At 51.0% G+C, this 14,920-nt stretch overlaps 1 protein-coding gene across 1 annotated transcript in view; it reads right to left on the reverse strand.

The window, feature by feature from the left end:
• Positions 1–208: 208 nt before the first annotated feature.
• LOC115643208 (dedicator of cytokinesis protein 2-like) overlaps positions 209–14,920 on the reverse strand; it is a 298,187-nt gene continuing 283,475 nt past the window's right edge. The window contains exons 29-30 of the mRNA XM_030547079.1: positions 2,419–2,517; positions 209–307 (exon numbers count right to left, since the gene is read on the reverse strand). Coding sequence (XP_030402939.1) covers positions 209–307; positions 2,419–2,517 — 198 coding nt within the window. The remainder of the gene's footprint in view (positions 308–2,418; positions 2,518–14,920) is intronic.

Below are 14,920 nucleotides of genomic sequence, written 5' to 3' on the forward strand. Positions count from 1 at the left end.
GCCCCCAGCGCGTCTCACCGCCCAGCACCTTCCCCCTGCCACCCCTGAGCTGGAGCTGGGAGATCCCCCTGGCCTGGCTGCCGGGGCATGTGCCCTGGACAGCTCACGCTTCTCCCCAGCTCTGGGCGCTTGTGGGAGAGGAGCCCCACAGCCAGGTCCAGTAGCCGCACATTCCTTCCCACCAGCCCAGCCCTGGGGCCGGACCTGCTCACCGGTTCTGCACCATGTTCATCACCATCCAGTCAGAGGGATACACCGTCTTGCCGATCAGGTCCTTGAACAGGATGAAGGTCTCCATGAGAAAGTCCTGCCAAGCAAGGAGGCCCTGTTAGGACCCAGGGTGCTGCAGTCGCCTGTGTGCCCTGGGGGCGAGGGTGCCCAGCCCGGGCAGGGCGAGCTGGCTGAGGATGGAGGTGAGGCTGACGGGCTGGGGAAGAGGCGAGAGGATGGGGCACCCGGCTGGTGAAGGAAGGGTTTGCCCATCTCTTCAGGGCTCTCATAGGGCCCAAAGAGCAAAGTGTCTCCTCCCTGGCCTGGGACCGGGCTGCGCCAGCTCCTCCCCCATGCACCAGCCTGTCTCTAGCTGGCGTCACCACCACGGCCTCTGAGTCTGGTGGCACTGGCTCCTGGCTCACTCCCAGGGCCACAGTGTGAGCCCAAGGGCAAGAGACTGGCCCAGGCTCAGGGGACACTGGCCCTCCTCACCCGCTGTCTGGAGGCAGGGACGCAGACATGCCTCCTGGTTTTGGGGCTGCCAGGCAATGAGCTCAGCTCAGCCCTCCCCAGCCAGCAGCACAGGATCAGGCCAGCTGCCCCCTTGGCAGGGCACCACAAGGGGTGGGGGTGGAAAGGGCACAGCATCCCCCCCGCCCTCCTACACTGGGTACAAGCTTGTCCCACTTGGTCCCTCAGAGGCAGCAAGGGGCGGGTGGGCAGGTCTCTCCCTCTGCCCACGGAGAACAGCAGCAGAGGCGCTCGGGCTGGGGGATGCCAAGGACACAGAGCTGGCAGTGGGGGTGCCGTGGGGGAAGGTTTTTGAGGCCCTCGCTCTGGGGTGCCGTGGGGAGGGGGTGCTGAGGAGCTGGAGATGGGGTGCCATGGGAGAGGGGGGGCCAAGGAGCTAGAGGTGTGGTACTGTGAGGGAGGAAGTGCTGAGGAGCTGGCTCTGGGGTGCTGTGGGGGAGGGGTACTAAGGATCTGGAAGTGGGGTACTGTGGGGGAGGGGTTCTGAGGAGCTGGCAGTGGGGGTGCCATGAGGGAGGAGGTGCCGAGGAGCTGGTTCTGAGGTGCTGTGGGGGAAGGAGTGACAAGAAGCTGGTTCTGGGGTGCCGTGGGGGAGGGGTGCTGAGGAGTTGGAGATGGGGTGCTGTGGGGAGGGATACTGAGGATCTGGAGTGGAGTACTGTGGGGGGGGGTTCTGAGGAGCTGGCAGTGAGGGTGCTGTGAGGGAGGGGGTGCCGAGGACCTGGTTCTGGGGTGCTGTGGGGGAAGGGGTGCCGAGAAGCTGGTTCTGGGGTGCCATGGAGAAGGGGGTGCTGAGGAGCTGGAGGTGGGGTGCCAAGGGGGGGCTGAGGAGCTGGAGGGGGGTGCCGTAGGGGATGGGGTACTGAGGAGCTGGCTCTGGGGTGCTGTGGGGGAGGGGCTGGTGGTAGGCTGGGGAACAGCAGTGCCACCGCCAAGCCTCTTACTCCTGCGCAGCCTACAGATCCCACCCCACAGGACCCCGAACTCCGCCACCATCTCCTAGCAACGTCTGGGGGGGCTGGCACTGGGGGGCACTATCGAGGAGGGAGGCGAGCACAGAAAAGCACCAGCCCCCGCCCCCGCCCCCACCCCCAACTATTCAGCTTTGTGACTCAGGCTCGGGTCTGGCCAGGCCCATGTCCCGCCCCTACTGACCCACCTGACACCAGCCCCTAAGCCCCCCTTTCTCCCTGGGGTGTCTGTCGCAGTCTCCTCCCTTCAATCCTGCTCCCACCTTGACTCCGCAGCCCCTCACCCCATCCCATCCCCTCCGCTGCAGAGCTGCTCCTGGAGCTAATGCCCGAGTTGATGCCAGTTGGTGACGCTCTGGGAGCTGCTGGCTTTCGCTCCCTTACCCCGGGCCCTAGGCGGCACCCTCCCATAGATGCACCAAGGCGAGGCATCACAGCCAGTGAGCCTGGCCAGCGCTTGGGCGCGGCCTGCCAGTTGGGCACTGCTCGGCTGGGTGTGGGAAACCCCTGCCCGCTGCCCATGGGAAGGGACCGGCCTGGGCCATGCAGAAGGGATGCGGAGCAGCTGGGGAGTGTCTGGGACAGGATGGGGGCAGGGGCTGTCTGACCTGGGGGTGGGTGATACGCCAGCACCACGACGAGCGACAGCCCCAAGAGCTGCCAGGCTGGGCCCTGGAGAGCACAGGCTGAGCGGGCGACTCACCACCAGGTCGGTCCGGGCTGAGAAGGCCTGGATGTAGGAGCTGTAATGGGCCTCATCCATCTGGTTCAGGATGGCTGCCATGCAGGCCACGTAGTGACTCTGAGGAGAGACAGACCCGGGGAGTCAACAGGACAGATGCTGAGTGACCCAGGCCTTGGGGTGCAGCGAATCGAGCGATTACTCACTGGGGTCTCTTGGCCTGACCCACGGCCTCAGCCCACCCATAGAATCGTAGGACTGGAAGGGACCTCGAGAGGTCATCTAGTCCGGTCCCCTGCACTTATAGCAGGACTAGGTATTATCTAGATCAGGGGTCGGCAACCTTTCAGAAGTGGTGTGCCGAGTCTTCATTTATTCACTCTAATTCAAGGTTTTGTGTGCCAGTCATACATTTTAACGTTATTAGAAGGTCTCTTTCTAGAAGTCTAGAATATATAACTAAACTATTGTTGTATGTAAAGTAAATAAGGTTTTTAAAATGTTAAAGAAGCTTCATTTAAAATTAAATTAAAATGCAGAGCCTACCGGACAGGTGTCCAGGACCTGGGCATTGTGAGGGCCACTGAAAATCAGCTTGCGTGTCTCATTTGGTACGTGTGCCATAGGTTGCCTACCCCTGATCTAGACCATCCCTGACAGGTGTTTGTCCAACCCTGCTCTTAAAAACCTCCAATGATGGGGATTCCACAACCTGCCTAGGCAATTTATTCCGGTGCTTAACCACCCTGACAGTTAGGAAGCAAGATCAATCCCCAGCGAAATCATCCCAGCCAGGGCTTTGTCAAGCCTGACCTTAAAAACCTCTAAGGAAGGAGATTCCGCCACCTCCCTAGGGAACCCATTCCAGTGCTTCACCACCCTCCTAGTGAAATAGTGTTTCCTAATATCCAACCTAAACCTCCCCCACTGCAACTTGAAATCATTACTCCTTGTTCTGTCATCTGGTACCACTGAGAACAGCCGAGCTTCATCCTCTTTGGAACCCCCCTTCAGGTAGCTGAAGGCTGCTATCAAATCCCACCTCACTCTTCTCTTCTGCTGACTAAACAATCTCAGTTCCCTCAGCCTCTCCTCATAAGCCATGTGCCCCAGCCCCCTAATCATTTTTGTTGCCACATCCTTCTTGTAGTGTGGGGCCCAAAACTGGACACAGTACTCCAGATGAGGCCTCACCAATGTCGAATAGAGGGGAATGACCATATCCCTCGATCTGCTGGCAATGCCCCTACTTATACAGCCCAAAATGCCGTTAGCATTCTTGGCAACAAGGGCCCCTTGACTCATATCCAGCTTCCTGTCCACTGTAACCCCTACGTCCTTTCCTGCAGAACTGCTGCCTAGCCATTTGGTCCCTAGTCTGTAGCAGTGTATGGGATTCTTCTGTCCTAAGTGCAGGACTCTGCACTTGTCCTTGTTGAACCTCATCAGGTTTCTTTTGGCCCAATCCTCCAATTTGTTTAGGTCCCTCTGTATCCTATCCCTACCCTCCAGCGTATCTACCACTCTTCCCAGTTTAGTGTCATCTGCAAACTGGCTGAAGGTGCAATAAATGCCATCATCCAGATCATTGATAAAGACATTGAACAAAACTGGCCCTAGGACCGACTCCTAGGGCACTCCACTTGAAACCGGCTGCCAACTAGGCATCGAGCCGTTGATCACTATCCATTGAGCCCGATGACCTAGCCAGCTTTCTATCCACCTTATAGTCCATTCATCCAGCCCATACTTCTTTAACTTGCTGGCAAGAATACTGGGGGAGACCGTATCAAAAGCTTTGCTAAAGTCAAGGAATAACACATCCACTGCTTTCCCCTCATCCACAGAGCCAGTTATCTCCTCATAGAAGGCAGTTAGGTTAGTCAGTCATGACTTGTCTTTGGTGAATCCATGCTGACTATTCCTGATCACTTTCCTCTCCTCTAAGTGCTTCTGAACTGATTCCTTGAGGACCTGCTCCATGATTTTTCCAGGGACTGAGGTGAGGCTGACTGGCCTGTAGTTCCCCGGCTCCTCCTCCTTCCCTTTTTTAAAGATGGGCACTACATTACCCTTTTTCCAGCCATCCGGGACCTCCCCCAATAGCCATGAGTTTTCAAAGATAATGGCCAATGGCTCTGCAATCACATCTGCCAACTCCTTTAGCACCCTCGGATGCAGCGCATCTGGCCCCATGGACTTGTGCTCGTCCAGCTTTTCTAAATAGTCCTGAACCCCTTCTTTCTCCACAGAGGGCTGGTCACCTTCTCCCCATACTCTGCTGCCCAGTGCAGCAGTCTGGGAGCTGACCTTGTTTGTGAAGACAGAGGCAAAAAAAGCATTGAGTACATTAGCTTTTTCCACATCCTCTGTCATTAGGTTGCCTCCCTCATTCAGTAAGTGGCCCATAGTCTCCTTGACTTTCTTCTTGTTGCTAACATACCTGAAGAAACCCTTCTTGTTACCCTTCACATCTCTTGCTAGCTGCAACTCCAAGTATGATTTGGCCTTCCTGATTTCACTCCTGCATGCCTGAGCAATATTTTTATACTCCTCCCTGGTCATTTGTCCAATCTTCCACTTTTTGTAAGCTTCTTTTTTGTTTTTAAGATCAGCAAGGATTTCACTGTTAAGCCAAGCTGGTGGCCTGCCATATTTAAATGTTCTTTCTACACATCGGGATGGTTTTTTCCTGCAACCTCAATAAGGATTCTTTAAAATACAGCCAGCTCTCCTGGACTCTTTTCCCCCTCATGTTATTCTCCCAGGGGATCCTGCTCATCAGCTCCCTGAGGGAGTCAAAGTCTGCTTTTCTGAAGTCCAGGGTCTGTATTCTGCTGCTCTCATTTCTTCCTTGTGTCAGGATCCTGAACTTGACCATCTCATGGCACTGCCTCCCAGGTTCCCATCCACTTTTGCTTCCCCTACTAATTCTTCCCTGTTTGTGAGCATCAGGTCAAGAACAGCTCTGCCCCTAGCTGGTTCTAGGGTGACCAGATGGGATGAAGAAAATATCAGGACACATGGGCGGGGGGGGGGGGGGCAGTCCCTCCGGTGGAGTAAAAAAAAACAAAAAACCCCAACAAAATCGGAGTCCCAGAGTCTCGCTGGCAGAAAGAGAGAGGAGGGGGGAAAATATGCAGAGTCCCACTGGTGGAACAAAACAAAACAAAACAAAAACCAGGAGAGTGAAATATCGGGATAAATTGTGTCCCGACCGAACATCAATTGGGACGCAGGACAAACACCTAAAAATCGGGACAGTCCCTATTTTATCGGGATGTCTGGTCACCCTAGCTGGTTCCTCCAGCACTTGCACCAGGAAATTGTCCCCTACACTTTCCAAAAACTTCCTGGATTGTCCGGGCACTGCTGTATTGCTCTCACAGCTTCCATCTTTGTAGTATAATGCACCAGGCAATGTCTTTTGAGGTCTACAGGGATGGCTGCAAACTGTTTATAAACCAAGAAATCACAGTCAAGGCCAGGTTACCGTCATTCCCCAGTGGGTTATACAATCATTCAAGTGGTAGAAGATCCAACAAAAACATGTGCAATGTGTTCCGTTCTTCCAGAATCCCCCTACCAGAGTCATAAAGTCGGACGCTTCATGTCTGGGTTGGGGGCACATTTGGGATCTCATAAGGTTCAGGGCAAATGGTCACTACAGGAGCAGCTTCTTCCCATCAATGTTCTGGAACTGGGAGCTGTCAAAAATGCTTGCTTACACATTCTACCACTGACCAGGTCCAAGTCAACAAAGATAATGACAGACAATGTGGCATGCATGCAGTACGTCATCCACCAGGGAGCAGTACGTTCCCCATCTCTCTCTGCTGAAGTGACACACAGCCAACCAGATAGTCATCTCAGCTTCATTCCTCCTAGGTATTCAGAACAACCTGACAGGTGACCTCAACAGACATTTCTCTCTAAATTACAAATGGTAACTAAACTCCTGAGCCTTCCACGTCATATTCCTAGCCTGGAGGTTCCGCCGTTTGCTGCAGCGGTTGAAGACAATCTCTTACTGTTACTTGAGAACGACCCTGAATCTTTGAGATGAGATTCAGGAGGAATCTCCTTCAGGAGGAACTACAGGTACCTTCCATCTACCTGCGAGGAAGGTACACTCTGCCTGCCACTCCATCCAGGGAAGCTCCTATGTAGTCCAGACTCTGTGTTGGACTCAAAATGGATTTTTCAAGATTCTTTTGGAGGCCCAGGCTGCCAAACAGAGAACACGTCATTTTTACTACTGCCAACACTCCCTGATATGACAGGCTCTGATCAGCCAATCATCCAGATACAGGAAAACTACTATCCCCAAACAATGTAGGTGGGCATCAAAAACTGCCAGAATCTTTGATCACATTCTTGGGGCAGAAGACAGGCCGAAAGGAAGCACCCAGTATTACTAGTGCTTGTTGATTAGAAATCAAAGACATCTCTTGTGTGAGGAAGGAACAGTGATATGAAAATATGCATCTTGTAGGTCGACAGTCACGAATCAATCTCCTAATTCTAACAAGGGAATTATGGGTGCAAGGGTCACCATCATAAATTTCTGCTGTTTTACATATCTGTTTAGAGACCTGAAGTCTAAAACTGGTCTCTATCCTCCATACTTCTTGGGAATCAGGAGGTACTTTTAATACAATCCCTGTCCCCTGTGCTGTACAGGAACTGGTTCATGCCTCAAAACCACAGAAATAAGGCAATCTCTTCTGCCAGCAATTGATCATGAGAAGGGCCCTGAAGAGGGAGGGGGAGGGGAAATGGATAGTTTAACCAGATGTTACCGCTTCCAAAGCCCAACTGTCCAATGTTATACTCTCCCACATAGCCTGAAAGGGGCCATCTGAAGTGAGGGGGATATTAAGTTGCAGCTGTAAACCTCTGCTGACTGAGTGGTAGACATGCTGGAACAATCCATCAGAACTCAGAGGGGCAGCCGTGTTAGTCTGTATCAGCAAAAACAACAAGGAGTCCTTGTGGCACCTTAGAGACTAACACATTTATTTGGGCATAAGCTTCCGTGTGCTAGAACCCAGTTCGTCAGCTGCATGGAGTGGAAAACATAGTAGTAGGTATATATATGTAGTACATGAAAAGATGGGAGTTGCCTTACCAAGTCGGGGGTCAGCCTAACGAGACAATTCAATTAACAAGGTATTCAAAGGCATGCTCTGTGCGCCGTTTGAGACTTGCTAAATCTCATCTTATTTACAGGACTATAATCCCTAAAGATTGCAGCATGGCCCTCGAATCCTTTAGTGTGTGGAGAAATGTATCCATGGAGTCTGCAAAGAGCTTGGGACCACCAAAGGGGAGGTCTTCAACAGGGCTTCGAACTTCTCTTGGGAAGCAGGACCGCTGCAGCCAAGATGCTCAACCCTGACCACTGCAGTGGATATCAATCAAGCGACCATATTTGCAGCATCCAATGAGGCCTGGAGTGATGATCTTGCCAGAAGCTAATCCTGTTGTATAACTGCGTTAAATCAGTCATGATGTTCCACTAGCAGGTGCTCAATAAAGGAATTAAATTTGTTGTTGTTTAGATAATCATGTTTGGCCAGGAGTGCCTGATGGTTTGCTAGTCTGAACTAAAGTATCAGAGGGGTAGCCGTGTTAGTCTGGATCTGTAAAAGCAGCAGAGAGTCCTGTGGCACCTTATAGACTAACACGTTTTGGAGCATGAGCTTTCGTGGGTGAATACCCACTTCCTCAGATGCATGCATCTGACCTATGCATCTGACGAAGTGGGTATTCACCCACGAAAGCTCATGCTCCAAAACGTCTGTTAGTCTATAAGGTGCCACAGGACTTTTTGCTGCTTTTACCGAACTAAAGTGTGGCTCTTCAGCCACACTTTAGCAAACCATCAGGCACTCCTGGCCAAACATGAATCTCTTTTGGTCCTTTGCTATGTCATGAACCTGAACCTCTTTTGGTCCTTTGCTATGCTGTCTGCCCTGCTCATTAACAGCCTCCAACACCAAGGACTTCGGAGCTGGGTGGGAAAATAGAAATGTCTACTTCCCTGGCAGGGATGTAATACTTTTTATCCACCCTCTTGTGTGTAGGTGGTGCAGTAGCTGGGGTTTGCCAAACAGTTTTAGCAGGCTCCTTGAGAGCTTCATTGACCAGAATGACAATCTTCATCGATGCTGAAGTATGTAATACATCTAGGAGTTTATGGTGGGACTTCTGAAACTTCTCTAAGGGAATCTGCATTGCATCAACAATTCATCCCATCAGTTCATGAAATTGTCTAAAGTCATCCGCCATAGAAGGTAACCGAGGCATCACAGCTTTATCAGGTGATGAGGAAGAAATATTAATAAGAGGTGTCATTTCCTTATCTGCCCTGACCTCTTGCTCCTCCATAGTCTCTTTCTCTCAGATAGATGGTGGTAGAGGCGGTTGAGGTGAGTGGGCCCTTCTCTGTTCCCTCTGGTGGTGCAATGACTTGGGGGAGGGATAACTCAGTGGTTTGAGCATTGGCCTGCTAAACCCAGGGTTGTGAGTTAAATCCTTGAGGGGACCATTCGGGGAACTGGGGTAAAAATCTGGGAATTGTTCCTGCTTTGAGCAGGTGGTTGGACTAGATACCTCCTGAGGTCCCTTCCAACCCTAATATTCCATGATTCTATGCAAATTGTTGACAGCAGAACGGTCACAGCAAGGCTACTGAGGGGCCCAAATGGCACAGGGGGAGGCAGCCATGTGTGTCCCTGCCAAGTGGGTGCCCTTTGGCATCTATCTTGCTGTAGCACATCAGTTTAAGATGGAGAGCTGTGTGTCCTGGAATAGACAAAGGAAACGTGGATGTAACTTAAGAGTATGAAGAGTGCTTTTCCACATATTCCTAGGGGGAGATAGCTGTTCCATTTGCAAGACAGCCAAGGGCAAACATGGTATTCCAGGATAGTGGTGGGCCAGTTACTGAGAGAATCTGAATGCTGACAACCCCCCAGCACTCATTAACAGGAAACTCTGACTCCAAAGTTGCTATCAGGTCCTTAGGGTACCTAAATTCTTGCGGCACCGATGGTGTCAAACAGAGGATCAAGCAGGACCCTGTGGAGGGCAGCTTTGGTACCAATGCAGCTGGTACTGAGTGCTTGACCTGGGAGTGAGTCGCTTTGATTCCCTCGGCATGTAGGTGCCTCAGTGGTCTTTGGTACTGCTGATTTTCCTGTTACCGGTTACAAATGTTGTACATCATTAGGCTAAGAACTCATCACCGCTATGTCTCTGCTGCTTTGGGTATCGGTGTCCCACTGTCTGGAGCGGCTCACCATTGTGAGTGCCGACCTCAGGGCAGACTGTCAAAAAACAGGGCAGACACCCTCAGGCGGTGGTGTGGTCTGTAATTAGATTTCACCAAGCCAGTGACAAACTGGAACTCTTGGATCTCTGTACCAGTCCTCCCCTGGAGTCACAGACAGTCCCCTCAGACTCCCAGTCTCTCTTCCACCCAAAGAACCCACACTAAGTGATAATAGTCACTTATACCAAAAATCACACATCAGGGTACTCCCAGCCCTGAGAGACTGTCACTTACCCCAGATCAGATGGCAGCCTAGAGTGTACACTAAAGCCAATGTTGGCAGCCACTTCTATAGCAAACTAACAGAAGGGTTATTAGCTAAGAAAAGAAAGTGAGAGTTACTGAGAGTTTAAAGCAGGTAAAATATACGTACGGGTGAGTCGTGGTTTGTAATTGCAAATGGTGGCAGTGATGTAATGAACTGCCAGTTTCCCAAAAGTCTTTTCAGGGTGCCCAGATTGTCTCTGGGGATCTCCGCTGTGCATCTGGTACCCTGCTCTGTAAGAGCCAACCAGGCCAGAGATGCAGGATCTTTCCTTAACTCTACACTTACAGCTTCTTCTCGCAGACAACAAGCTGACAGAGTCACCACTCACGTGGGCTTTTCCTTTGATGGTGGTCCGTGAGAAACGCACTTTGAGTCACTGACCTCTGGTCATCACACATGGTGGCCACTTGCTCTGAAATTAGCACTTGTCTGTTAAAGTCCTACACAAGCATCCCACAAGGCTTCCTGATGGGCTGATTATTACAGGGGTGCACACACGGTAAATGTTGCTATGATATTACACCAGGAGATAGATCAGTGCAAACAATGCAGGTAACATCCCAGTAATTTTCATGGAGTTTAAATATCAAATACACTTTTCTACCTTCAACAATCACTTTGATCTCTACTAATACCCAGATGAATGGGCCTGAATACACTCTGGCATGACCTGTTCTGCCAGGGTCACAATGTGTACCAGAGATTGGGACTATGTCTGTCTCAGATGACGGACTCCTCTTTGCCTTTGCAGTACCAGCATCACTTGAGGGCTCCATACTCTTCTCGGGTGTCGGTGACAAAGTTTTTCTTGTAAAAGCAGCAGAGTCCTGTGGCACCTTATAGACTAACAGAAGTTTTGCAGCATGAGCTTTCGTGGGCGAATACCCACTTCATCAGATGCATGTGACCCATGAAAGCTCATGCTCCAATATGTTAGTCTATAAGGTGCCACAGGACTCTTTGCTGCTTTTACAGATCCAGACTAACACAGCTACCCCTCTGATACTAAAGATTTTCTTGGAGATTTGCTCATCTCCTTGTGCTCAGAGGTGAGTAATGGAACTACCTTTGCTGAGGTCTTCAGTACCATAGATGTACTTGATGCCACAGTACCACCTATTTCTCTAGCGGCATCCAGTGACCAAGATATCAATATGGACGAGGCTAAAGGGCTTGCTCCATCAGCAGCAGCTTAAATTTGATCTCCCTGGTTTTTTTTGGGGGGTGGGGAGTTGTCTACCCTTGAAGAAAGTGAGTATCTTGCACTTACTAGGGATATTGGTATCACCCAAACAGCACAGGCAGTGGGAATGCCCATCGCTGACTGGAATAGCCACATGATAAGAGAGTCACCTTTAGCATTCCAGCGAGTGAAAGAACAAACGAAAGAAAAGGGAACGGCTGATCCAACAAGTACAAAAACTCTCTGCTAACTCACTCCTGCATACTAGCAGAGAACAGGCACAGCAGTGGGTCCCACTGCAGGCTGAAGGCTACGGAGAAGGAACTGAGGGCAATTCGCCCATGCAGCCCCTTATAGCCTTAGTGCGGGTGTGGGTCCCACTGCAGGCTGAAGGCGACGGAGAAGGAACTGAGGGCAGTTCGCCCATGCAGCCCCATATAGCCTTAGTGCGGGTGTGGGGCACATATACAGGCTGAACAAGAGCTGCTGCCAAGACCCTCTGCTCAGAGGCGCAGGGCACAGCGCAGCACCCACAGGGACGCTCTTGAAGAATTGCTGGGTTTTAATCCATTTAATGTGTGACATAATTAATTTTATATTGCTCTAGGTTTTTAATCAAAATGTCTTAAGGTATCGAAGTCAAATGCCTTACAGACGCCTAAGTACATTATATTCCCACTATTACCTTTATCAGCCAAACTTGTAATCTCATAAAAAAAATCAAGTTAGTTTGACAGGATCTACCTTCCAAAAGCCCAAGATAATTCCATTAGCCTCCGTTAGTTCTTTATTAACTGACTCCAGTAGCAGCTGTGCCACTATCTTGTCTGTGATCAGTGTCAAGCTGATAGGCTTATAATTTACCTGGGTCAACTCAGTTACTTTTTAAAAATTGCACATTAGCTTTGTTCCACTCTTCTGGAATTTCCCCAGTGCTCCAAGACTTATGAAAATCAGCATTAACGGTCCAGTGAGCTCCACAACCAGCTCTTTTAAATCTCTTGCATACCAGTTATCTGGATATGCTGATTTTAAAATGTTTAACTTTAGTAGCTTCGGTTTAATATCCGCTAGTGAGACTAATGGAATGGAAAGAGTGTTATCACCATATGATGAGACTGCATTGTCCATTCTTCCTCAAATATTGAACAGAAATATTTATTGAACACTTCTGTTTTTTCCACATTATCATTGCTAATTCTACAAGTCCCATCTAGTGGTCCATCTACAGACCAATAACATTCCTGCCCCCCCAATATATTTTTAAAAACTCCTTCTTATTATCCTTAATTCTGCTGGCCATAGAGTTCACCTTGTGTCCTTTGGCTTCCCTTATCAATTTTGTACAATGCCTAACTTCTGGTTAATATTCATTACTATCAACTTCCCCTTTCTATCTATCTATCTATCTATCTAAGCTGCCTTCTCTTCCCCTCTAACCCAGATTGGTTTTTTAAGCAGCACAGGTCTTCTTCCTCAATTGTGGGGCTGTGGGTTTTTCGGCATCTAGTAAGATGTTCTTAAACTATTCCCAATTATTATTCACATTATTCTGATTAAATTCTTCCTCCCAGCTGATCTGGCTCATAATTGTTTCATCGTTGTGAAACTGGCCCTATTAAAGCACCAAGTATATCTATTACTGGTCTGGACTTTATTCTGCTTAGACATTATAAATGTGATCAAGTCATGGGCACTTGTACCTAAATTACCATTAAGTTTTGCAATCAGTTCTTCTTTATCTGCTAGGACAAGGTCTAATAACAAATTCCCCCACATTGGCTGCAACACTTTTTCAGTTAGGAAATTGTCATCTACAATGTTTAAAAATTCCCAGGCTGTTTTTGTCCTGGCTGCATAAGACTTCCAGTGTACGTCTCTCAAACTGAATACCCCCAGGATCACAGTGGTTTTGTGCTTACACATTATAGATAGGTGTGCAAGGAGCTCCCAGGCAGAAGGGGCAGGGAGCTCTGCCTGCTCACCCCTGCAGCTCCCATTGGCTGCAGTTTCTGGCCAATGGGAGCTGAGAGCCAGTGCTCATGGCGGGGCAGCGTGCGGAGCCCCCTGGCCTTCCGTCCTCCTAGGAGCTTCAGGGACATGCCAGCCACTTCCAGGGAGCCCTGCAGAGTCAGGTAGGGAGCCTGCCAGCCCCCTAACTCCCCTCCCCCCACATCAGAGAGGGTCCCAGGCCACATGCCACCGCCTGGCCCCCCAACACCAGCAGGGGTCCCCAGACACCCCCAGCCCAAGTTTTAGTTAGGGACATACAGTACAAGTCATGGACAGGTCACAGCTGTCAATTTTTGTTTACTGTCCGTGACCTGTCCATGACTTTTACTAAGAACACCTGTGACTAAATCGCAGCCTTATCCCTGAGTGGCTGGGACGTCATCCATGTCCCTGCCTGTGGCTGGCTGTGAACGTGCAGGGCCTGCCAGAGGTTTGTTGCGTGATGCAGCATCAGCGTGAGGGACAGCCCAGGCTGGTGGGTGTGGAGGGCTCAGCAGTTCTACAGCCCAGGTTTCACCCTGGGGACCCATCACGGCGACCCCTCACTAGAGGCAGTGAGGAACAAGGCGACTCACAATCCTCGGTACCCCAAGAACTGTCACAAGCCCCAGGCAGCAGCCCCGTGTTCCGAGGTGTAGCATTAGCGCTTACGGGCACTAGATGGCTTGGGACGTGGCTAATGTGCTACAGAGCTTTCCACTTGTAGGACAGCAGCTCAAACAGAGGACTTCACTCACCACTCGTCAGGCCAGCACCGCCACAGAGTGACATCTACAGAGCTTTTTAAAGCCACAGTTTATGGTTAGCTCAGCAAGTCATTGACATTAAAACCACACCCCCAGCTGAACTAGCCATGGCAGCTGGGCAGGGTGTGATCCTTGGAAACTGCAGCTGACTGCACCCAGAGGATGATCCTCAGGGGACCCTAAGCAGCACCTGGGTTTCCTTGGGAGGTGCTCACGAGGGAGTGCTTGAGAGAGTCACCTTCCCTGCTGTTGGCACAGAGCAGCCCATCCATGGCCAGACTGTGCTTTCATCCTCCCCTCTTCCCAATGGCAGAGCGGGACAGGGAGCTGCCAGTCCCACGCCCTGCCCCACACCATCTCCTGAGAAACCAGAACTAGACGTGACAGTGCCAGTGATGGGTACCCAGGGACACCGGACACAGAGCGAGCGCTGCCCAGTGTGCCTGCCCCACAGGCGTTAAGCACATCTCCCCCCAGGAATGGCTCAGCCCTCACTCACACCAGCCTAAGTTCTGATGAACATCCCTCCCCTTGGCACCGGGCCGCGGACCCAGTCTGCTCTCTCCCAGCCAGGAGAACGTGTCCCTGGGTTCTACACAGCTTGTCTGATGTGGGGGAATGAGAATGTGTCCTGTGCTCCTGTTCAGCCTGCCCCCACCACTGAGCAACAGCCTGGCTCCAAGGCTTTGCAATCTTGCCCAGGCAGCCCCCACACCCCCGACCCTGTGAAATGCTCTAACGCATCAGCGGTGATGCGGGTCCCATTTGGTTCATTTAACTGACATTTGACAATGTCTGGAACCTGCCATCCCTGCCCAGCAAGCACTCGGCAGCCCCATCTCCGGGGCAGAGGCAGAGAAACATTCTCTGCAAGAGGCCTCTTCCACTAGGTAAAACCACAAACACAACAACCCAGTGCAGGCAACACAGCTCCGCCGGGCAGGGGCAACGGAGTCACGTGAGGGGTGGGGACA

Source organism: Gopherus evgoodei, unplaced genomic scaffold, assembly GCF_007399415.2.
Source record: "Gopherus evgoodei ecotype Sinaloan lineage unplaced genomic scaffold, rGopEvg1_v1.p scaffold_52_arrow_ctg1, whole genome shotgun sequence".
NCBI lineage: Eukaryota > Metazoa > Chordata > Testudines > Testudinidae > Gopherus > Gopherus evgoodei.